General features: G+C 41.7%; 1 protein-coding gene and 1 long non-coding RNA gene across 4 annotated transcripts in view; one reads left to right on the top strand and one right to left on the bottom strand.

Moving 5' to 3' along the window:
* LOC139027519 (uncharacterized) overlaps positions 1-4,140 on the bottom strand; it is a 34,131-nt gene extending 29,991 nt beyond the window's left edge. Inside the window, exons 1-3 of the long non-coding RNA XR_011479620.1 lie at positions 4,063-4,140; positions 3,236-3,293; positions 2,537-2,576 (exon numbers count right to left, since the gene is read on the bottom strand). This is a non-coding gene — a long non-coding RNA (uncharacterized lncRNA). The remainder of the gene's footprint in view (positions 1-2,536; positions 2,577-3,235; positions 3,294-4,062) is intronic.
* Positions 4,141-4,154: 14 nt separating this feature from the next.
* The window catches only part of LOC111961811 (epidermal growth factor-like protein 7), a 31,162-nt gene continuing 10,537 nt past the window's right edge, over positions 4,155-24,779 (top strand). For 2 of the 3 annotated variants that reach the window (XM_024147036.2, XM_024147035.2), the window contains exons 1-3: positions 4,155-4,360; positions 15,795-16,042; positions 17,004-17,129. In XM_024147036.2, coding sequence (XP_024002804.1) covers positions 15,963-16,042; positions 17,004-17,129 — 206 coding nt within the window. In that variant the 5' untranslated portion in view covers positions 4,155-4,360; positions 15,795-15,962. Of the gene's footprint in view, positions 4,361-5,429; positions 5,718-15,794; positions 16,043-17,003; positions 17,130-24,779 lie in introns of those variants that run through there. The other variant, XM_070442834.1, reaches the window with a different exon arrangement.

Below are 24,779 nucleotides of genomic sequence, written 5' to 3'. Positions count from 1 at the left end.
TGCCTAATTAGCTAGCTAAGTGAAAAGTGGGAAAAAATGACAACCAAATATATCTAGCTCTTTCTGCTGGTGCTGCTGCTGCTTCTCCTTAATTTTTAAAGAAATGAATTTGTACAAAATTGTTCAACTATTGTCTTTCTCTCTCCTGGAGTCAACTACTCACCACATTTTATGCATTACAGTGCTAGCTAGCTGTAATTTATGCTTTCAGTACTAGATTACTTATCTGATACTTTGATTGGGTGGAGAACATGTCAGTTCATGCTGCAAGAGCTCTGATAGGTTGGAGGACATCCTCCAGGAAGTTGTCATAATTACTGTGTGAGGGGGTGAGAACCATGAGCCTCCTAGGTTTTGAACTGAAGTCAATGTACCCAGAGAAGGACAGACGCTAGCTACCCCTGAGAGTGCTGTTGAGGCTATTGTAGACCTTCATTGCAAAACAGTGTGAATACACTGCATTTATATACTGCTTGCTCTCAAAGTGCAGGAAGTTAACAATCTGTGGCTTAGATTGAATTCAAAGTTGACACAAATGATAAACTAAGCAATGCATTGCAACAAACTACTACAAATATGAAAGACTGCAACACACAGGCAAGTACAATAGCCTACACATGGAGAGGAACCTAAAGGCACATACAGTACCAACCAATACTACTCGCAGTGCTGCCTTAGCTGCAGTCTTCTGGTCCGCAGCTGCTCCCTTCTTCTTAGCAGCCACCGCCTTGGCATCAGTCAACAAGTTCAACTTGAGTGGAGCATGCTATATAAACTCAGCAAAAAAAGAAACGTCATCTCACTGTCAACTGCCGTTTTTTTCAGCAAACTTAACATGAGTAAATATTTGTATGAACATAACAAGACTCAACAACTGAGACATAAACTGAACAAGTTCCACAGACATGTGACTAACAGAAATTGAATAATGTGTCCCTGAACAACAGGGGGGTCAAAATCAAAAGTAACAGTCTGTATCTGGTGTGGCCACCAGCTGCATTAAGTACTGCAGTGCATCTCCTCCTCATGGACTGCACCAAATTTGCCAGTTCTTGCTGTGAGATGTTACCCCACTCTTCCATCAAGGCACCTGCAAGTTGCCGGACATTTCTGGGGGGAATGGCCCTAGCCCTCACCCTCTGATCCAACAGGTCCCAGATGTGCTCAATGGGATTGAGATCCGAGCTCTTCGCTGGCCATGGCAGAACACTGACATTCCTGCCTTGCAGGAAATCACACACAGAACCAGCAGTATGGCTGGTGGCATTGTCATGCTGGAGGGTCATGTCAGGATGAGCCTGCAGGAAGGGTACCACATGAGGGAGGAGGATGTCTTCCCTGTAACGCACAGCATTGAGATTGCCTGCAATGACAACAAGCTCAGTCCGATGATTCTGTGACACACCGCCCAAGACCATGACGGACCCTCCACCTCCAAATCGATCCCGCTCCAGAGTACAGGCCTCGGTGTAACGCTCATTCATTTGACAATAAACGCGAATCCGACCATCACCCCTGGTGAGACAAAACCGCAACTCGTCAGTGAAGAGCACTTTTTGCCGGTCCTGTCTGGTCCAGCGATGGTGGGTTTGTGCCCATAGGCGACGTTGTTACCGGTGATGTCTGGTGAGGACCTGCCTTACAACAGGCCTACAAGTCCTCAGTCCAGCCTCTCTCAGCCTATTGCGGACAGTCTGAGCACTGATGGAGCGATTGTGTGTTCCTGGTGTAACTCGGGCAGTTGTTCTTGCCATCCTGTACCTGTCCCACAGGTGTGATGTTCGGATGTACCGATCCTGTGCAGGTGTTGTTACACGTGGTCTGCCACTGCGAGGACAATCAGCTGTCCGTCCTGTAGCGCTGTCTTAGACGCCTCACAGTACGGACATTGCAATTTATTGCCCTGGCCACATCTGCAGTCCTCGTGCCTTTGGCATGCTGCAAGGAGGCATGATGAGATGCAGATGAGCAGGGACCCTGGGCATCTTTCTTTTGGTGTTTTTCAGAGTCAGTAGAAAGGCCTCTTTAGTGTCCTAAGTTTTCATAACTGTGACCTTAATTTCCTACCGTCTGTAAGCTGTTAGTGTCGTTAACGACGTTCCACAGGTGCATGTTCATTAATTGTTTATGGTTTATTGAACAAGCATGGGAAACAGTGTTTAAACCCTTTACAATGAAGATCTGTGAAGTTATTTTGATTTTACGAATTACCTTTGAAAGACAGGGTCCTGAAAAAGAGACGTTTCTTTTTTTGCTGAATTTATATTAATACCATCTATATGAATCCCGTACACAATAGTGATGGTAGACAGCTCTAGATCTGAATGGTAGGGGTATGTATAAGCTTTGTTCCAGCCCAGCTCATACCTGATTACATATCATAGCCTATCGCTGTGATTCGTTATTTTTTATTTAAGTCAGGTGTTAGAGCTGGACTGGGACAAAACCCTTCACACACTGCTGCTCCTCAGGACTTCCTGCAATGACTGAAACAGACCAAAGCAGGAGAATAGTGTTCCAGGTTGAAACAGCTTACCTAGTTGAGAGGTGAAAAGACTCAAGCACACCCATTGGTTCTGGAATAGACAAGGTGCAAATAAGATTTGCAATTTGGCAACAATAACATGACAGTAAATCTACCTGAAAAACGAATGTGTGAATACCAATTAATTTAAAACTAACCATACCAGGTAGGACTAAATAAGGTTACATAACCTTGCTTACTAGCTATACTAATGATCTGCTGTTCAGAGGGTAACAACAAACAGATCAAAGTCTTCAAGCAGTTGTTGACTCAAGAGAAGATGCTAATCAGTCAATCTCTGAAACCTCACAAAAAGCCAGACCAAAATAATACAGCTAACTAGGGAGCTACAAGTCAAGTAGTTACGTGAAGTAGGCTAACCCACACCTCAGCCACAAACATTATCAAGAACAATACCTTCACCTTCTTTAAGTTAGCTAGCTAGCAAACTAGACTGTTGGTTTATAAAAGCCAAAGAAAGCTAAACTTGTTTTTATGAATTTCTTATTAATTTAAATGGCTGGACAAATAGACAGCTAGCTAACCAGACTAATGTTGCTAACTATAAGCTAACTAGCTAGATAACAGGTATTGTGTCAATTTAAAACTAGTCCAAGACAGTTCACAGAATTGTCCCCATTTTTTGGGGGGGGTCAATTTATGAATTACTGAATGTAGCTAACATTAAATAGTTAATCCAGAGATTTTTACCTTTGCATCGATTCGACAGTCTCGTCCAAATCATCTGGTCCTGGTGAGTGACGTGAATCTTGAGACAGGCATATGTAGTTCAGTATGATAGTCACATTAGCATCTAATTAGCATTTCATTTTTGGGGGGTTAAATACAGGCGAATATATTGATGAAAGTCACCTTGACCGAGAGAGATTTACACAGTTATCAAAACGTCAAGCCAGGGTAAGCCTACACGAAACAGCCCTAATTTGAAATGTTTCTAAAATCCCATATGGGAAAAATGTATGGTGGAAAAACTATTGGCAACATTTCTGTGTTTGGCCGCTACGTTTTATGGGTATTATGACTCATACTGTTGTACTCTATTGTTGTTGGTTGCATTGGGCCTAGGCTATTCATTTGTTTTCACTCCATGTTCTAATAAACCCTGAACAGGAAGTGTCTCTATTTACAGGTGCAATGTAATGTAATGCAATCTTTTGTGGGTTAAAATCTGAAGGCCTACAGTACAGTCCAGGGTTGGGATCAATTCAAATTGAAGGCAGTCAATTCAGGAAGTACTGAAATGCCAATGACTTCTCAATAAATTGAAAAGTATAAGCTATTTATTTGATTCGTTTTTTTAATGTCAATCACTTCCTAAGTGACTGCCTTTAATTCGAATTAACCCCATCTCTGACAATAGTCAGAGCAAGACGCCTTTTCTTGTCCCCTTCAAACTCTGACCGTAGACTATAGGCCTAATGGGGGCAGAGAATGCTTTAAAAAGTAATTGACAAAGCGGTGTAAGCAGGATGGAGTGTTTGTGCAGTATAACGGTTTTATCAGCGTGAAACACTCACAGGAATTCCGGTTTGGGATTGTCCATCCAATTCCTGCGTTCCACAGGAAGCTCTGGATAAAAAGCAACTGAAAAACGCCCAAAGGCATTTCATTTCTCTCCAGTCGGTTCACGGGGAGCATCTAAACATTAACCGTTGAGGTTTTATTCTAAGAAAAAACCGTGGGTACGAGCTAAAAATAAATTGCAACGATGGAAGAGTCCACTAAACTGGCTGTCAAATGGTTGGAGTTGGTTCCCATGGCAGCATCTGCTCAGCGTGCGCGAGACGCACCACCACATGACTTCATACTGAGGGGGTAAGAAGAGTTTTTTTCGTTTATCTTAACTCATATTTTGATTAACTTTTGGAGAAAAAAAACGTATTTACTATACTTATGTAAGATGTTTTAATTGTGTTGACGAAACAACGTTGGCTATTGAGCCATCTTCTAGGCCTACTGCCAGTATTAAAAAGGACACTCAGTTTAATATTAGACATGTATAGCCTAACCTTACTTACAACTCAGATATGACAAATCATTGCCACGTCATTGGGACCCGTTTCGATCAAGCCACAGCCGACCACGACCAAGGGCACGAAACGGAATAGCTTTATGATATGCTATGAGCATTTATAGGCCTGTCTAAATGAAAATTACCTTTTCGTCGTGGGTGTGGCACAATGGCGGGGTTGGAGGGGATGTAGCCTATACTTGAGAAAATGGCTTGAGACATTGGGATATGATAGGCCTTCATGGTATTAATTGAATGCGCTCCCAAGCATTGTGCTAGTCAGCTCATTGCAAAAATATATATTTATTAATGTCTGAGAATGTGGTATGCTACAACAACAATTAGCCTACATTTAACAATCTATTTAGAAAGGTGGCATATTTCAACTAAATGTATCACATTTGATGAGAAAATTCCCACTAGGCACTGGTTGAATCAACGTGATTCCACCTAATGAAATTATGTTGAACCAACCTGAATTAGACGTTGAATTGAGGTCTCTGCCCAGTTGGTTGTCATTTTCCCTGGTAGGCCTAGGCTATCAATAGCTCTGCTATAAATTGACAACAAAATATGAATGTGGATGATGCTATTTTTAGGACCTGTTACAGGCTACAGTAGTCCAGGATTTTCAAAAGACGCCCAAACCATATTATCTTTATCCAATGCAACTCCAGCTTCTTTCACTCTTGGCCACGGTAGTGCTTGTAATAAATAGCCTACAAATAAATTCAAGTGAAATCTCTGTGTAGTAACGTAACGCGGGGAGTCCCCCCTCGACCCGTCGCTGTTGCGAGATACCCAGCTGGCTCGAGCCGGAGGGGGTGCTGCCGCGGGTACCCCCCATGCGCACTTTGACAGTTAGTAGGTTTGTAGGCTACTCACGGAGACCGAACCTGCATCTGGACTGACAGAGAGATATTACTACAAGGCTATAACACAAGACGACTCACAGGGAAACGCTCACTAGGCTACTAACTAGCACAGCGAGTGGATTTGACCGAGGTTTTCCGTTTTGCTAGACATTTTACATTTTGGACAAGGGAACAGTGCGTTGCTACTTAGCTGCACATGGAATAGTTGTACGTTTAAAAGTGAAAACGAATATCACTTAATTTCACTAAATTACAAGGAGCACATTGGAATTACTATATCAGACTTGTAAGTTGCACGTTTTCAATTCATTTGAGCCCATTACGCACATTAATTATATAGCCAATGCGTACGATCCGCTCACTTTTACTTTTGATATGATCATATCAATGATATAATTTCTATAGGCTAAGCTTGTTATACTTTGTGACTATTATTAATATTGGTAACTTTTGCATTATGTTGTAGCCTACTGAGAATAAGTGGGTATACGTGTATGTGCGTGCGTGTGTGTGTGTATGCGAGAGTGAGATAGAAAGAAGAGCAAGAGCATCTCTCGCTCTGAGGCAAGTTTGCGGTGTGTGATCTAATGATGAAAGTATTGTAAAACACTGCCGTCTGCTGGCCACTGTAAGAAATGTGTCGCATGTGCCAACTGCTTAATTATATAATGATGCATTGACTAGACCAGTGTTGCCCTAGCACTTAACAGCTGATTCAAGTAACCAACTTTGCTAGGGAAAAAAACAAAACGTGCACCCAGGGTAGGCCCCAGGACCGACTTTGGGAAACCCTGGACTAGACCAGGGCAATGAGGGCATGTTCCATCCATTGAGTGTTGGGATAGCTGTTGTTTACTTTGAATACCAAGCTCATTAGCAGCAATAACAATATTTTAATATCTCAACTAGATCAATATTTACCTGAGTTCACAGCCTCGTCTCATAGACTAGATGTAGAAGGTGCTTCTACACCTGCATTGCTTGCTGTTTGGGGTTTTAGGCTGGGTGTCTGTACAGCACTTCGAGATATTAGCTGATGTACGAAGGGCTATATAAAATAAACTTGATTTGATGTAACATAGTAAACGTAAATCCTGGACACTCAAATTAGTAAAATATGTTAGATGTGGTAACCCTTTAGCTAACCCTTCCCCTAACCTTAACCTTCTTAGCTAACCCTTCCCCTAACCTTAACCCTTTAACCTAACTCCTAAATTTAACCCTAACACCTAGCCTAGATTACATTAGCCAACTAGCTAATGTTAGCCACCTTGCTAGATTCGTAACATATCAAATGTTTTGCAAATTCGTAACATATAATACAAATTGTAATTTGGAACATTTCATATGAAATGGCCGATGGACAGCCACAAATGAATACAGATCACATGAAACGTAATATATCACATTAAATGGAGTGTCTTGAATTTACGTACAGAATAATACGAAATACTCTGAGTCCAGGTTGGAGTTCAGAGGATTTGAGCAATTAACCCATTTATCGGTCCAGGTGAAGCTGTTTGGTTTGGCCAGGTCTGATTTGAGTACTGTGTTCTCGGCTGGGGAGAGTTCTGGTTAGATCGTGCTACGTGTGAACTGAAGATGAACTCAGTGTGAACTGTGTGTGTTTTAGGGCTCCATGCAGTCAGGGAAGATACACAGCATGTCTCAGTCAGAGTCAATGGCATTGGTTTATGATTCTGCCAGTGTCAAATCCCCACCTCATGCACTCTCACAGAACCCCTGGGGTATGACATGAGGTATGACATCTCTTAGGTAATCCATTCAGGAAGATAGAGGTGTGTGCTCTTCATCTTACAACCCACACACTTTATCTGAACATGGAAATGGCAGTGACTTTTGACCTACCCTTATCCTGCCCACCCTTCCCATTTTTATATTTGAGTAATTTAGCAGACACTCATATTCAGAGAGTGCATACATTTTTCATTTATTTTCCCCTGTACTGGTACTGAGAATTGAACCCACAACCCTGGTGTTTTTTGCATATCCCAACTCCGACCGGGGAGTGGGGTCATGGCCAGGGTCTGCTAATATCAACAGCAATCCTGGAGCAATTAGGGTTTAGAGCCTTGCTCAAGGGCACATGGACAGATTTTTCACCATGTCGGCTCGGGGATTCAAACTAGCAACCTTTCGGTTACTGGCCCGATGCTCTAAACCAGGGGTGGGCAACTCCAGTCCGAGGGACTGATTGGTGTCACACTTTTTCTCCATCCCTAGCAAACACAGCTGATTAATCAAATTGCATTCTAAACTGAGGATCATGATTAGGTGGTTATTGGAGTAAGGTGTGTTAGCTGGAGCTGGGGGAAAACTGACACCAATCAGGCCCTCAAGGACTGGAACTGCCCACCCCTGCTCTAAACGCTAGGCTACCTGCCTTCCCCTACCATCCCCTCTCTATCTTTCCACAGGGGAGGAACCCTCAGACACAGATGTGGTAGTCTCTTCCCCCACCCAACCCACCGTCCATAACCCCTCCTTGTGCCCGACCTTGGTAACCCCCCGACAGGCACGTTGTGTTGTAAGCTGATCCCCCTGTCTGAAGCCATTAGGGAGATATCCTCCATACAGGGATTCACAGAGCCTCACTCCTCAGACTTACACTTAGACAGATAGACAGCCCCCAGCCACTATCATCGTCTGTCTGTCTTTCTGTCTGTCAGCATGGACCTCTGCCTAGGTGGGGTCACCTGGGGCACAGCAAAGAGAAGGGGGGTGGAAGGGGGGCACTGATATATTGGAGTATGGGGTAAAGGGACATTGTTTTTATGGGTCTTTATTGCCTAAAAGTCTTTCCTATATGGTGCTTTATCACCTGTGGAGGTGAGTGTCATGTTGTGTCTGTTGTGCAGGGAGAGTGAACCCAGGCATTGGCTGCTTGGCTTAATATGTTTCTATTAGAGAGGATAATGTCTGTAGAAATAGATTGTATGAAACGAACAAGGTTGTAGGTTCAATTACGTGTTGATATCATCCACCTATATCTCAGCCAGAGGTTGTTACATGTACTATATATTCCCTGTGGGAGTATGACTCCGACTATTGGCAGCAGTAGCCAGTTTCACAACCTTACATTTAACTACAATCTAATCATCGGCAACACAGCTGCTGGCTATGATGTTCTCAAACCACACCAGGCACTTTGTCAGGCAGCAAGGCTGTGATAGCTGCACACCTTAAGGTCTTCGTTGATACTTAAAATTTGCACTTTATCTACTCTAAAGATAAGAGCAGACTGGAGCTATGCTGTACTGTACTATTGCTGTGGCGATTTGTGAATGAACCCAAGCTGAGTACGGTTTGCGTGTTTGCTCTCTGGGCATGGAGCCAATAGAGGATCAGAGAGACATTCACGCTGTCAGCCAGGGCTTAGCGGCACCTCCAGCCTAACTCTGTCTATGTCCCAAATGGCACCCTGTTACCTATATAGTGCACTACTTTTGACCAGGGCTCATAGGGCTCTGGTCAAAACTAAAGTATGGGTGACATTTGCAACGCAGACTAACTCTTTGTTCCCTGTCAGGCTAGCCGCTAGCACAAGGCTAAGAGCAATCCCCAAGGGTAACATTAGTGTTATGCTATTGGCTAGAACCAGAACCAAGGCCCTGGCCTATATAGGATCAACTCCAGGTCAGCAATGCATCCCAAATGGCACCCTATTCCCTATATAGTGCACTACATTTGACCTGAGTCCTATGAGCCCTGGTCAAAAGTAGTGCACTATATAGGGAATAGGGTGCCATTTGGGATGTACCCAGGTTAACTGTAGTGCCATCTTGGAGGCTAAATCAAAATTCAGAGTTAGAGTACCCCCAGCTCTTCTGAAGGTTAACCAAACTCCTGCTATAGTTCTCCACCAATCTAACAGAGTGGAAAGGGAGCTAGGAAGAGATTATGGGACAGAGCTGGAGGTAGACCTATCTTCACTTTATGTTCTCAGAGACGGTTCAGTCCACCCTGGCCTCACACGTGATCTGTCTCTTTGCTTGTGTACATACATGCGCGTTATGTGTATGCATGTGTGTGTGTGTGTCGTCTTGGTATGGGTATCTGTGTGTGTGTGGTTCAATAGACAATATAACAGAGCTATAATAATGTCCAGGGTTTTAGGGTGGATAAGGGGTTCAGATAAAACCACTAAACCAGCTGTGGGCCTCATCATCCAGACCACCCTGTTGGCTCCATGGCTGTCCCAAATGGCACCCTATTCTCTACATAGGGTTCTGGTCAATAGTAGTGTACTATTTTCCCTGGTCAAAAGTAATGCATTATATAGGAAATAGGGTGGCATTTGGGGGACACCACATGATGCCACCTTTCTCCCTGGGTCCTGGCTGTGGTGGGGAGTGACGGGTAAACAGCCCTCTAATGACAGGTCATCATCCAGGGACCGTAGGGGTGCAGTGTCGGAGGAGTCCACAGGATGTTGGTTAGCAGGGAACAATAACCCAGCAGAGAGAGCATGGTCAATGTTTACACCCACTCACACACACACACGTACACAACCTACCGCTCCGAGCACCCGACAAACAATCTAGCTCAGACACTCAGCATGAAGCACAAACATGGCTCAAAACATCTTTACAGTCGGTAGCAAACAGTTTTCTGAGCGGAGGAGGTATAGTAACCGCCAACGTGCTAAATCTGGTTACTGCACCCCCTTACTGCTTGCTACCTGTTGTCTGAACTCATTCACTTTTACGACAGCCATGTGTAAAATCACCCACCAGGGAAGCACAATCAAATCTATTTTAAACAAAACTCATAAAATCGGGGGATCGTTATATAAATAAATGGGTTGATTACGTTAAGCTTTTCAAGATGAAGGGCTCTGCCATTCATACAAAGAGCTGTGGTAGGGAAACTGGAGTCACGTAACAAACGAAAGAGAAAGTACATAGCTATATATTATGAATACAGTGAAAATATGACGGTTAAAGGGTTAAATATTTTCCCGGTATTTTACAAATGTTTCGTCCCGAGAATAAATCACTTTTCTCCTGGGTAACCCGGTATTTCTCGCCAAAACCGGAAGTGTTATTCAAAAGCATTATAAAGCATATAAATAAACCTATGTCTGGATTTGATTAGAGCTTTGAAGATTCAGGCCTGATGCTACCTGAGCCTGATGAACCATATATTAAATACATTTTATGAGCATTTTATGACCCAAAAAAGCCCAAATGATTGTGCTGTTATCCAATGCATATATGATATATGTTACTGCATATTACACATGACAGAAAAACATAAAAGCCTATAGATGTAGTTAGCTATATGCTCTCTTGGGTAAATTAATTAAACTAGCTCCAGTAGGCTTATTTATTTGAGTGTGGACTATATTACTGTGTGGTGCAAATAAATAATAAGTACTGTATTGTATTTTACTGGATTATATGACTGGAATTACACACAATGTTCAATCCATGATAAAGCAGGGAGAGAACATGCGATTCTGGTGTAGCACATGCGGCCTAAAAAATTACAAGTATAAGCTAGCAAATGGATTTTAGTTTTGAAACATAAGGCCTATTTGTATAATTAGTAGGCTGACGCATACATACCTTTCAGAACATTTCCCCTAATGTTATTAGCCTACTTCCTCTTTCTCTCTCTGTTGTCGCTTCATTCCTTCCTCGCTTTCAACAGTTAAATTAAATAAGTTTTGTTGTCCTTATCTCCATCATTCTAATGACATCTTTGAATAATATTGGACTAGAATTAGATGCAGAAGGCTTTCACTTCTCTTCACGAACATTGAATGGTTATGGGTGTGAATAAATAACTGCTATAGCCTACCACCATCGCGTGTTCACTCTTCTTTCAAACTACACATGAGTTGTTCTGTTGGTTGCTGTATTTAACATTCAACAAACAAGAGCTTCCGTCCCTCTTCGAATAGTCTATTGGTATAAGAAATTATGTTCAGCAAGCTATTCTAGTCTAGCTTTTCCTGCATGGGACTCCAAGAGCTAAGGAGCCTTATTTAAGGAGAGAGATGATGAGATGATAGGTCTACATGCATTGTGAACTATGCTCCATACTGAGATGGGCTGTCTATCCCCACCCTGAGCGTTGATGATTCATCATGCAGAGGCCATAGAATAAGGCTGTAACCTAACAAAATGTGGAAAAAGTTAAGGAGTCTGAATACTTTCCGAAGGCACTGTATAATTTAACAGTTCACTTTTCACACCATGCTGTTCATATAAATAATTTATTATAATTTGCTGGTTTGTCATCGTTATTTATCCCGGGAAAAGGAAGTGGTTTTGGGCGGTAAATCCCGGTAAATCTCGGTAACCGGGTTCCCGCCATTCAACCCTAGTGTAAATGTTGAACGAGTCATTTGCTGTCAAGTTAAATGAATGTCAGTGCTGGTATGTTAATCACTGGCACATTTCTTATTATACAGAGCGAGTCGTACTGTTTGTCTGAGTCTCTGACTTTAACTCTCTCTCTTTCTGTGTGTGTCCACCTCTACCCCATTCCATTACAACATTTTAGGCCAGAATTCAATCCGATTGTCCCTTTTTGGCTATGCACCATTTAAAGGTGATGTTACCGCAGTCGCAGAGATGGCATTCAAATTAAACGATGCAGATGTTGGCTCAATCAGAAATGTCAACCGCGCAACAACGTGGATCTTCCGGATTGAATCCTGGCCTTATTTTAGTAACAGAGCTACACTCTCCACTGCAGCTTCAACCTCGTCATAGTATTAAAACAGTATGTACATCATCTGTTTTAACTTAAAGTATTACGTAACCCATTGATCTTTATGTTACACCAGGAGTGTCAAAGTCAAATGGACGGAGGGCCAAATAAAAAATTTAGCTACAAGCCGAGGGCCGGACTGTTCGAATGTTCATTGAAAATTTTTTAAATGACGCATATAGTCTAGTGAACCTAATTGAACCTACTGAAAACCTAACAAATATATTCCAATATGATCAGATAAATAAAGCAATATTTTCTTATGGCTCTGTCAGTAATCTTTAATTTTCAACAGACACAAAAGACAAATTTCCTTTATATAAAAATCCCCATAACATGAACATTAAATGAAAGAAACCGGTATTCAAGGCACCATCAGTAGCCTATATTTTCTATTTTAGCAAAAGTGGGCTAAATTTACTTCAAAGAAAAAAACAATAATAGCAATTTTCTATCATCCACTCAACTGAAATATTTTTAAAATATAATTGGATTGAAATACAATAAAATAAAGTGCAAAAATCTATTAATCAAAAACAACACTTTGTTTAAGGAGAAGTAACATGCAGTGAAAACAAATATTAAACTTTAACTTTTAAACTTGAACTGAGTAAAAACTCTAAATATGTGATTGCACAGTAATGTTCACTTGTTTGAGGTTGAGGGTGATACGTGGTGGTGTCCCATCTTTTCCACAAGTTCATCAATGTTCGGGGTAAGGCTCTGAGCTGAGGAAATCCTCAGAATTGAGTGGAGGTGTTCAGCAGTAAGTCGACTTCTGTGTGATGTTTTGTTCAGGTTCATCAAAGAAAACAGTTGTTCACACAGGTATGTGCTGCCAAACATAGACAACGTTTGAGCAGCCTGGATGCGCAGCTGGGGCATTGTGTCGGGGAGGAAACGGGCGAACTCCGCAGCACCCACTGCCGCATATTTTGCCCTCAGTGCATCATTGCATTGGAGGTCAATCAACTCCATTTGGAGGTTTGGTGGTGGAGCTTTCCACGTCAACAGCAAATGGGTTACCGAGCAGTTCCAACCTGCTTTTTTGTGCTTAAAGTCAGCAAATCGGCGTCGAAAGTCAGCGGCAAGCATACCTATTTTATCAGCCAACTGTGCGCTCGGGAACGCACTGGTAGAGAGCTTCTCTTTCATGGTCTGGCAGCTGGGAAAGTGGCTCAAATTTTCTTTCCGCATCTGCGTCTCCCACAGAGTCAGTTTGGTTTTAAATGCCTTCACTGTACTGTACATATCAGAGATGACATGATCCCGACCCTGCAGCTGCAAGTTCATTGCATTCAGATGACTCGTAATGTCACACAGAAAAGCCATTTCACACAGAAACATTTCGTCCGGAGTTGTGTTGTGTCTTTCCCTTTGCTGTCCAAGAACAGACAAATCTCCTCACGAAGCTCGAAACATCTTTGAAGCACCTTTCCCTGGCTTAGCCATCGCACCTCTGTGTGATAAGGCAATCACCATGCTCCGTTTCTAACTCCGTCAGAAATGCCTTGAACTGGCGGTGATTCAAACCTTTGGCTCTGATAAAGTTAACTGTGCGCGTGATGATGCTCATTACATGCTCCATTTTCAAGGCTTTACCGCACAACGCTTCCTGGTGTATGATACAAATGATAAGCTGTCAGCTCACCTGTCGCGTTTTCCTCTTGCATCTTTTCCCGTATCTTCGCCACCAGTCCGCTCCTGTGTCCACACATCGCAGGTGCTCCGTCGGTTGTCAAACCACGAGTTTTTCCAGGCAGCTCCATCTCATTTACACATCTTGACACCTCTTCATACAAATCATGCCCCGTAGTTGTGCCATGCATAGGACGTAAAGCCAAAAACTCCTCTGTCACGCTTAGGCTGGAGTCCACTCCGCGGATGAAAATTGACAACTGGGCAATGTCAGAAATGTCGGTGCTCTCATCCACAGCCAAGGAATATGCAATGAAATCTTTTCCCTTTTTCACAAGCTGCTTTTTAGATTGATGGACAACTGGTCTACTCTCTCGGCAATGGTGTTTCTGCTCAGACTCACATTTAAAAAGAGTTGCCTTTTTTCTGGGCAAACTTCGTCACAAACTTTAATCATGCAGTTTTTGATGAAATCCCCCTCCGTAAATGGCCGGGCTGATTTAGCGATCTCTTCTGCCAAAATAAAACTGGCCTTGACAGCAGCCTGGCCTTGTGATTTGGCTTTTTTTGAACAGAGCCTGTCGAGATTTGAGGCCTCGTTTTATTCCTCTGCCTTTTGTAGCCTTTGTTCCATGTCCATATTCTTGTTTTTGTCCGCGTGTTTCGTTTCATAATGTCGTCTCAGATTATACTCTTTCAGTACCGCCACACTTTCTCCACACAGAAGACACACAGGTTTTCCAGCTACCTCCGTGAACATATACTCCGACTCCACCTGTTTGAAACCCCGGTTCTCAGTGTCCTACTCCGTTTTGCCATTTTTGATGGGTATCTGAAAGTTAATTTTACTGTGATGCTGACGACTGCTGTGCCAATAAATATTGAAATGAAGCAGCCTACTGCTCGGTGCGTCACCGTTGCATTGTGGGAAATGTAGTATTGGTGCGTGTAAAAGATCTGCGGGCTGCCGGCTTGCTGCGGTCTGCGGGCCGGTTCTAATAATAAATCAAGATCATCCCAGGGGCCGTAAAAAACCTTCTCGCGGGCCGGATGTGGCCCGCGGGCCTTGACTCTGACATATGTGTGTTACACTATCACTCCAGAACTTGATTTGAGGTTCAAAGTCAAGCAGTAAGTATGTAATTTGTCAGCGTGCTCAAGCCTACCTGCCCTTTAAAGTGAATTGTTTATGACCAAGGTGTGGTAGATGGGGGTTGGCTCTGACACTATTTAATGTCCTCTATTAGGACCATTCACAACAGCTCTTCATCTAATGGTCTAATGCTGTCAGGGTAGCTCTGGTTGAAGCTCTAGTGGAGAGTAGGGGTGTTAACCCCAGTGTCCTGGCAAAATTACCAATCATACCATCATGGCCACCTAATCATCCCCAGCTTCCAATTGGCTCATTCATCCCCCCTCCTCTCCCCTGTAACTAGTCCCTAGGTCGTTCTTGTAACTAAGATTGTGTTCTCAGTCAACTTACATGGTGAAATGAGGTATAAAAATAAGAGGGGAGGGAGAGGGGGACGAGGAGGGTGGTTTGAGTGTTCTCACTGACATGACACAGCTGACAGTATGACAGACTCATTCTGACGAATGAATGCTATCTTAAGTGGCCCATATTCTGCTACAGAGATGTTTTCTGGAATGTTGTGGGAACTGATATGTGCAGTGTTAGGAGATGGATTCTGTTTGAGTGTTTATAAATGGGGGTAACACTTAAGCCTTCCACATCAGCAATGAGAGTGGAGAAGTAAGCTAGTACTGTCTCTGATGTGAGAACTCAGTGAACTTCTTTCTATCATGGTTTCTCTAAAAGGTTAGATGTTGATATGACTGACTGGGATTCAAACCCGGAACTTCTGTGCATCACAAGTGGACTGAAAACGTCAAGTGGAAATGCATGAAAAGAGTAAACAGAAGTTACTCTTCACTTTCTGAACCCTAACCTCTATGTTTGTCCCTCTCTGTGTACCTACAGGTAGTTGGCATCCTCCTCCTAGAAGTCTAAAACAAGGGGCTCTAACATCAGAGAGAGAGAGACACAGCCACAGCCCTTCTCCCCTTCCCCTCATCCTCCTTTCTTCTCCCATTGGACAGAGAGAGAGCTAGGGAAAGAGCGAGTGAAAGTGAGAAAGAAGAGGGAGACATGTACCAAACACTCCTCCTCTCCTCCTCGCTCTTCATCCTCCATGTGACGGCCACTCCACAGTTCCACGGTCACCACGGGTAACAGCTCCCTCATTCCATTTCCTGTGTTTGTTATTGGCCATCACCCATTATTGGTCCCTGGGATAGCTCGGTTACATGGGCCTCTAGCTTCAGTTACACACCAATCATTTACGGAGTTAATTGGGGGCTATATATTTAGAATGGTTATTTGCTTCACTTGGCATTCTCACCCTGAGTAAATGTATACTGATTGTCCAGATAACAGTTAAACATTTACGACGGTGACATGTTGTATTAGACCTATGTCAACTCTAAGGAGATGCAGGTTCTTTGAGATCTCAGTTGATTTGGCCAAATTAGAAAACAAACTACAACCCTTACAAAAGATCAAAGGGTGATGAAAGGTTCGAGGTGACTCAACTCAAGACAGGTTCAGTGGCGATAACATTGGCCAGTCAGCATCAATTACATGTCAGTTAACTGCCACTGACACAGAGACCTCGAGGTCACGTTATCAACTGAGGGTTAAAATGCTTGACGGACTGATTAGATCTCAGACTGGTTAAGAGAGACCACCACAGCAGGTTTTAAACCCAGTCTCAAATTGTCCCCTGACACAGCACATTCTATATGTGAATGATTCAGAGGTAATCGAGCGTAAGTGGTGTAATTTCACATTTTAAACCATTACGATTCCTGTCAGTAATTTCACTTCCAACATTAAGTAAATTGTTAATTTGATGTTAAAGAATTATGATTATGTTGAATTTCATGACTTTGAGTGTAGCTAGCTGTTAAACCTAACACAGTGACAGACTGATGACAGCAGAGACAGTCCTAATTTAATATAATATATGCCATTTAGCAGATGCTTTTAACAGTCAAGCATGCATTACTTTTTTACATATGGGTGGTCCCAGGAATCAGACCCACAGTTCTCATATGTTCCAAAGAATACCTCACTAGTCTCTACCTGTGTGAGTGATCTCACCTGTGTGTTCCTACGTGTGTGTTGCAGGAGGAGGGTGTGTGGCAGAGATATTCATCACAGCAGTGTCATCATGACGACAGAGTCATTCGTACAGCCCGTTCACAAACCCTACATCACCCTGTGTCAGGGGCACCGCCTCTGTAGCACCTACAAGTAAGTGACACAGCCATGACTCTCATGACCACTACTGTTGCTATCACTGTCAATATCGCTATCGCTGTCAATATCTCTATCGCTGTCACTGTCAATACCGCTGTCAATATCGGCATCGCTGTCAATATCGCTGTCGATGTCTCTATCGTTATCAATATCTCGATCGCTGTCAATATCGCTATCGTTGTCAATCTCTTTCGCTATCACTGTCAATATCACTATCACTGTTAATATTGCTATCACTGTCAATATCACATCAATATCTCTAATCACTATCGCTGCATTATTCTATCGCTGTCAATATTGCTATCATCGTCAATATCGCTATCAATTCTTCGATCGCTGTCAATATCGGTATCGTTGTCAATATCTCTTTCACTATCACTGTCAATATCGCTATCACTGTCAATATCGCTAACAATATCACTATCACTGTTAATATTGCTATCACTGTCAATATCTCTATACTATATCGCTGTCATTATCTTGTCATTATCTCTATCGCTGTCAATATCACTGTCATTATCTCTATCTCTGTCAATATCGCTGTCGATGTCGCTATCGCTATCACTGTCAATATCTCTATCGCTATCAATATCTGATCGCTGTCAATATCGCTATCGTTGTCTATCTCTTTCACTATCACTGTCAATATCGATATCGCTGTCAAATCACTATCACTATCGCTGTCAATATCGCTAACAATATCACTATCATGTTAATATTGCTATCACTGTCATATCGCTGTCATTATCTCTATCGCTATCGCTGTCATTATCTTCTATCACTGTCAATATCACTGTCATATTTCTATCGCTGTCAATATCGCTATCGTTATCAATATCGCTATCGCTATCAATATCTCGTTTGCTGTCAATATCGCTATCGTTGTCAATATCGCTATCGCTGTCAATATCGATATCACTGTCAATATCTCTATCGATGTCACTATTGCTGTCAATATTGCTAACAATATCACTATCACTGTTAATATTGCTATCACTGTCAATATCGCTGTCATTATCTCTATCGCTGTCATTATCTCATTCACTATCATGTCATTATTCTATCACTGTCAATATCTCTATCAATATCTTGATCGCTGTCAATATCGCTATCGTTGTCAATCTCTTTCGCTATCACTGTCGATATCGCTATTGCTGTCAATATCGCTAACAATATCACTATCGCTGTCAATATCACATCAATATCTCTATCACTATCGCTGTCATTATCTCTATCGCTGTCAATATCACTGTCATTATCTCTATCGCTTCGCTGTCATTATCTCTATCACTGTCAATACTATCGCTATCAATATCTCGATCGCTGTCAATATCGTTGTCAATATCTCTTTCAATATCACTGTCAATATCGCTGTCAATATCTCGATCGCTGTCAATATCGCTATGGTTGTCAATATCTCTTTCACTATCACTATCGCTATCATGTCACTATCGCTATTGCTGTCAATATCGCTGTCAATATCACTATCACTGTTAATATTGCTATCCCTGTCATATCTCTATCACTATCGCTGTCATTATCTCTATGCTGTCTTATCTCTATCGCTGTCATATCGATGTGCTATCACTGTCAATATCTCTATCGCTATCAATATCTCGATCGCTGTCATATCGCTATCGTTGTCATATCTCTTTCACTATACTGTCAATATCGCTGTCAATATCACTATCGCTATCGCTATTGCTGTCAATATCGCTAACAATATCATATCACTGTTAATATTGCTATCATGTCAATATCGCTGTCATTATCTTATATCGCTGTCATTATCTCCATCACTGTCAATATCACTGTCATTATATCTATTGCTGTCAATATTTTATCGTTATCAATATCGCTGTCAATATCGCTATCATCATCAATATCTTGTTTGCTGTCAATATCGCTATCGTTGTCAATATCGCTATCGCTGTCAATATCGATATCACTGTCAATAACTCTATCGATATCGCTATCACTGTCGATATTGCTATTGCTGTCAACTATCGGCTAACAATATCACTATCACTGTCAATATCGCTATCACTGTCAATATCACTATCGCTGTCAATATCACTATCGCTGTCATTATCTCTATCGCTGTCATTATCTCTATCACTATCAATATCTCTATCGCTATCTCTAACTGTCAATATTTCTATCGCTGTCAATATCTCTATCGTTATCAATATCACTATCACTGTCAATATTACTATCATTGTCAATTTCTCTGTCGCTATCACTGTCAATATCTCTATCACTGTCAATATCTCTATCACTGTCAATATCTCTATCACTGTCAATATCGCTACCAATATCTCTCTATCACTGTCAATATCTCTATCGCTGTCAATATCTCTATCACTGTTACTGTCAATATCTCTATCACTGTCTATCTCTATCGCTATCAATGTCAATATCTCTATCACTGTCAATATCTCTATCACGATCATTGTCAATATCGCTATCAATGTTAATATCTCTATCGCTATCACTGTCGATATCGCTGTCAATATCGCTATCAACGTCAATATCACTACCAATATCTCTATCGCTGTCAATATCTCTATTGCTATCACTGTCAATATTGCTATCGCTGTCGATAATGCTATCTCTATCACTATCGCTGTCAATATCTCTATCGCTATCAACATTGCTATCACTGTCCATATCTCTATCGCTATCACTGTCAATATTGCTGTCAATATCTCTGTCGCTTTCAATATCTCGATCAATTTCACTATCACTGTCAATATCTATCGCTATCATTGTTAATATCTCTCACTATCACTGTCAATATCGCTATCACTGCAAACCCACTGGGCGCACACTGGTTGAATCAACGTTGTTTCTACATGACGCTGAACCAACGTGGAATAGACATTAAATTGATGTCTGTGCCCAGTGGGAACATCCCACCTAATCTTATCATAATACCATGTACAGTAGAGGTGTGCCGAGTAGTCGGACAAAATGAGTATCGTAAAAGAATATGGGCAATTTTCTGGATACGATTATGATCTGAGTATTTCTTTAAATGATCCGTGATCGGGGAAAAAATCTATTTTGGGGTGCCAGAAGGCATCTTTCTCATGTCAGTCAATCAGATGAGGTGCTACATAGTCTAAATAATTCAACTGGCTAGTTTGCCTGTCTGTAAAGAGAAGGGCAGGCTATACGTTGATTCTGCTGCTCTAATTGGATCAATTTCACTTCTCTGTTTCGGTCTAATCAGTCATATTCCTGCTGCCCAATGTTCCCTCTAAGCTGCACACGTGCACGGCTGTGCACCTCCTCCAGGACTGCCGCCCAGAAGAAATTAGAGCTCGACCGATTATGATTTTTCAACACCGATACCGATTATTGGAGGACCAAAAAATCCGATTTTTATTTTTATATATATATTTGTAATAATGTCAATTACAACAATACTAAATGAACAATGAACACTTTTATTTTAACTTAAAATAATACATCAAAATCAATTTAGTCTCAAATAAATAATGAAACATGTTCAATTTGGTTTAAATAATGTAAAAACAAAATGTTGGAGAAGAAAGTAAAAGTGCAATATGTGCCATGTAAGAAAGCTAACGTTTAAGTTTCTTGCTCAGAACATGAGAACATATGAAAGCTGGTGGTTCCTTTTAACATGAGTCTTCAATATTCCCAGGTAAGAAGTTTTAGGTTGTGGTTATTATAGGACTATTTCTCTCTATGCCGTTTGTATTTCATATACCTTGGACTATTGGATGTTCTAATGTGTACTTTAGTATTGCCAGCCTAATCTCGGGAGTTGATAGGCTTGAAGTCATACAGTGGGGCAAAAAAGTATTTAGTCAGCCACCAATTGTGCAAGTTCTCCCACTTAAAAAGATGAGAGAGGCCTGTAATTTTCATCATAGGTACACTTCAACTATGACAGACAAAATGAGGGGGGAAAAATCCAGAAAATCACATTGTAGGATTTTTAATGAATTTATTTGCAAATTATGGTGGAAAATAAGTATTTGGTCACCTACAAACAAGCAAGATTTCTGTCTCTCACAGACCCTGTAACTTCTTCTTTAAGAGGCCCTCTGTCCTCTCATCGTTACCTGTATTAGTGCACCTGTTTGAACTTGTTATCATTTAGTAAAAAGACACCTTCACAACACTCAAACAGTCCACACTCCAAACTCCACTATGGCCAGACCAAAGAGCTGTCACAAAGGACCCAGAAACAATTGTAGACCTGACCAAGCTGGGATAGACTGAATCTGCCCTAGGTAAGCAGCTTGGTTTGAAAGCATCAATTGTGGAGCCAATTTATTAGGAAATGGAAGACATACAACAGACCACTGATAATCCTCCCCTCGATCTGGGCTCACCGCAAGATCTCACACCCCATGGGGTCAAAATTATCACAAGAACGGTGAGCAAAATCCCAGAACCACACGGGGGGACTAGTGAATGACCTGCCAGAGGCTGGACCAAAGTAACAAAGCCTACCATCAGTACCAACTACGCGCCAGGGACTCAAATCCTGCAGTGCCAGACGTGTCCCCCTGCTTAAGCCAGTACAGTTCCAGGCCCGTCTGAAGTTTGCTAGAGAGCATTTGGATGATCCAGAAGAAGATTGGGAGAATGTCAGATGAAACCAAAATAGAACTTTTTGGTAAAAAACTCTCGTCGTGTTGGAGGACAAAGAATGCTGAGTTGCATCCAAAGAACACCATACCTACTGTGAAGCATGGGGTGGAAAACATCATGCTTTGGGGCTTGTTTTTCTGCAAAGGGACCAGGACGACTGTATCCGTGTAAAGGAAGAATGAATGGGGCCATGTATCGTGAGATTTGAAGTGAAAAACCTCCTTCATCAGCAAGGGCATTGAAGATGAAACGTGGCTGGGTCTTTCAGCATGACAATGATCCCAAACACACCGCCCGTGCAACGAAGGAGTGGCTTCGTAACAAGCATTTCAAGGTCCTGGAGTGGCCTAGCCAGTCTCCAGATCTCAACCCCATAGAAAATCTTTGGAGGGAGTTGAAAGTCCGTGTTGCCCAGCAACAGCCCCAAAACATCACTGCTCTAGAGGAGATCTGCATGGAGGAATGGGCCAAAATGCTGCCCAAACTGTTGCATATACCCTGACTCTGCGTGCAATGAACGCAAGAGAAGTGACACAATTTCCCTAGTTAATATTGCCTGCTAACATGAATTTCTTTCAACTAAATATGCAGGTTTAAAAAATATATACTTCTGTGTATTGATTTTAAGAAAGGCATTGATGTTTATGGTTAGGTACATTCGTGCAACGATTGTGCTTTTTTCGCAAATGTGCTTTTGTTAAATCATCCCCCGTTTGGCGAAGTTGGCTGTCTTTGTTAGGAAGAATTGGTCTTTACACAGTTCGCAACGAGCCAGGCGGCCCAAACTGCTGCATATACCCTGACTCTGTTGCACAGAATGCAAGAGAAGTGACACAATTTCCCTAGTTAAAAGAAATTCATGTTAGCAGGCAATATTAACAAAATATGCAGGTTTAAAAAATATATACTTGTGTATTGATTTTAAGAAAGGAGTTGATGTTTATGGTTAGGTACACATTGGTGCAAAGACAGTGCTTTTTTCGCGAATGCGCTTGTTAAATCACCCGTTTGGCTGTGATTCAATGATAAATTAACAGGCACCGCATCGATTATATGCAATGCAGGACAAGCTAGATAAACTAGTAATATCATCAACCATGTGTAGTTAACTAGTGATTGTTAAGATTGACTGTTTTTTTATAAGATACATTTCATGCTAGCTAGCACCTTACCGTGGCTCCTTACTGCACTCGCATAACAGGTAGTCAGCCTGCCACGCAGTCTCCGATTAATCGGTCGACCTCTAGAAGAAATGCCAGGCTGCGCAGAGATGCAAGAGATTGAACTTCACTGAGTTAGCCCAATTAGTTTGCACTATATAGATCAACATTACATCATCCCCTTTTCAATGCAACATTCCAAACCAAATGTAACTTTGCAAGATTGAGTCTGTGATTTTTTTTGTAGGCAGAGCCAGAGCGCACCGGGGTAGAATTCTATTGGCTGGGTAGCCCATGAGCAGTCTTTCAATCACCTGAAAGTGAATGTGCTTTTCAGATCAGTTCAGATCAGAGCACAGAGCCACGCTTGTGCACATTTGTTGATATTCTTTGCTAGTTAGCGAGTTATTAGCCAGGTTATAGATACGTATAGGTCAGCAATGGGGAGTTACTGCTTCCTACAAGAGCAAAATCTGTAGGCTACATTTCAAGCTGTCTTTAAAAAGTCAGTCAGGTAAAAAGCTTATGTCTTAATTAAAGGGGCAGTGTTGTATTTTGAGATTGCCTATTAGCATATTCAAGTCTGAGGGGTAGTCTACATTGTCTAATTCTCTGTATGGTAATAATAAAACATTGTATATTGTAAAGTGGTTTCTTGCATTATAGACAATACAATGCAATTTACAGTCACCTATTTGGCCCATAGTGTTACAGACCAAGTAAAAAATAATTAACTAATGTCAAGCCCTGCATAATGTAAAAACGTTTTTATAAGTCTCATGCAATGTAAGCCTGCATTGAACACTACGTACAGGCTACTGTAGACTATATCATAGAAATCAAAAGCTATTACCACGTGAAAATAGCTTATTGGCTACTGTCTAAAACTGTAAGGGTACAGCCTCACTGTTCACCTTAAACTCGCATTCAAGTTTCCGGTCACAAGAACTAAAATTTGCTCAGTGCCCCAAAAAATGAGAGGGAACATTGCTGCTGCCTCTTGTTAGCCTGCAACTATGATGAATCAAATGGCAAGGATGTTTGCTATCAAGCTATCAATGTGCATAATATCTAAAAAGAAGGGAAAGTTTGGGAACAAAGATTCTGATTGATAGCAAACTGCCCGCTACAAGTTGAGGACACAGCGCCCTCCACGGCTCCTCATCTGCAGCTTGTTTGGTCTGGAAACGTGCAGGGAGGGAGCTATTTTGCCAATATCTACTTAGGCATATTAAAACATTACATTTTTTTCCCGATCGCGAGTATCATCCGATCCAACTATCAACTGTCTATTTACAGATACGATTATGGCCATGTCAGCACACCCATAATACCATGCTAATGACACCACAAGGTCCATATATTACTGCCTAAACAGGACATAATTTATTAACGACACAAGCAGGGACCTTCATCCTGTCTGTTTCCAGCTGTACCATATTTAATATATGCCATTTAGCATTTTACATTTACATTTAAGTCATTTAGCAGACGCTCTTATCCAGAGCGACTTACAAGTTGGTGCATTCACCTTATGATATCCAGTGGAACAACCACTTTACAATAGTGCATCTAACTCTTTATGTAGAATCTTTAAACCCAGAATCTTTAAACTGCGCCTTTTCCAGTTACAAAACCTGACTGTGATGTGAAGCCAGATTCAGGTGTATTGGGCAGAGAAAATGTTCCTACAGGTGAAAATAGTAGAATCTTTGACTTACAGAATATTCAGCCATGAATTGTCCTTATACGAGGGCTGTTTTGAAAAGCCCTGTTTCCTTGTACATGCTGATTCTGGGAAATCGTTTCAAAACACGGCTTGTACAGGAGGGTAACCTCTTCTCTGGATCTG

Source organism: Salvelinus sp. IW2-2015, linkage group LG4q.1:29 (genome assembly GCF_002910315.2).
Source record: "Salvelinus sp. IW2-2015 linkage group LG4q.1:29, ASM291031v2, whole genome shotgun sequence".
Taxonomy (NCBI): Eukaryota; Metazoa; Chordata; class Actinopteri; order Salmoniformes; family Salmonidae; genus Salvelinus; species Salvelinus sp. IW2-2015.
Note: the sequence above shows the minus strand (reverse complement) of the source record. Positions and strands in the feature narration are given on the sequence as shown.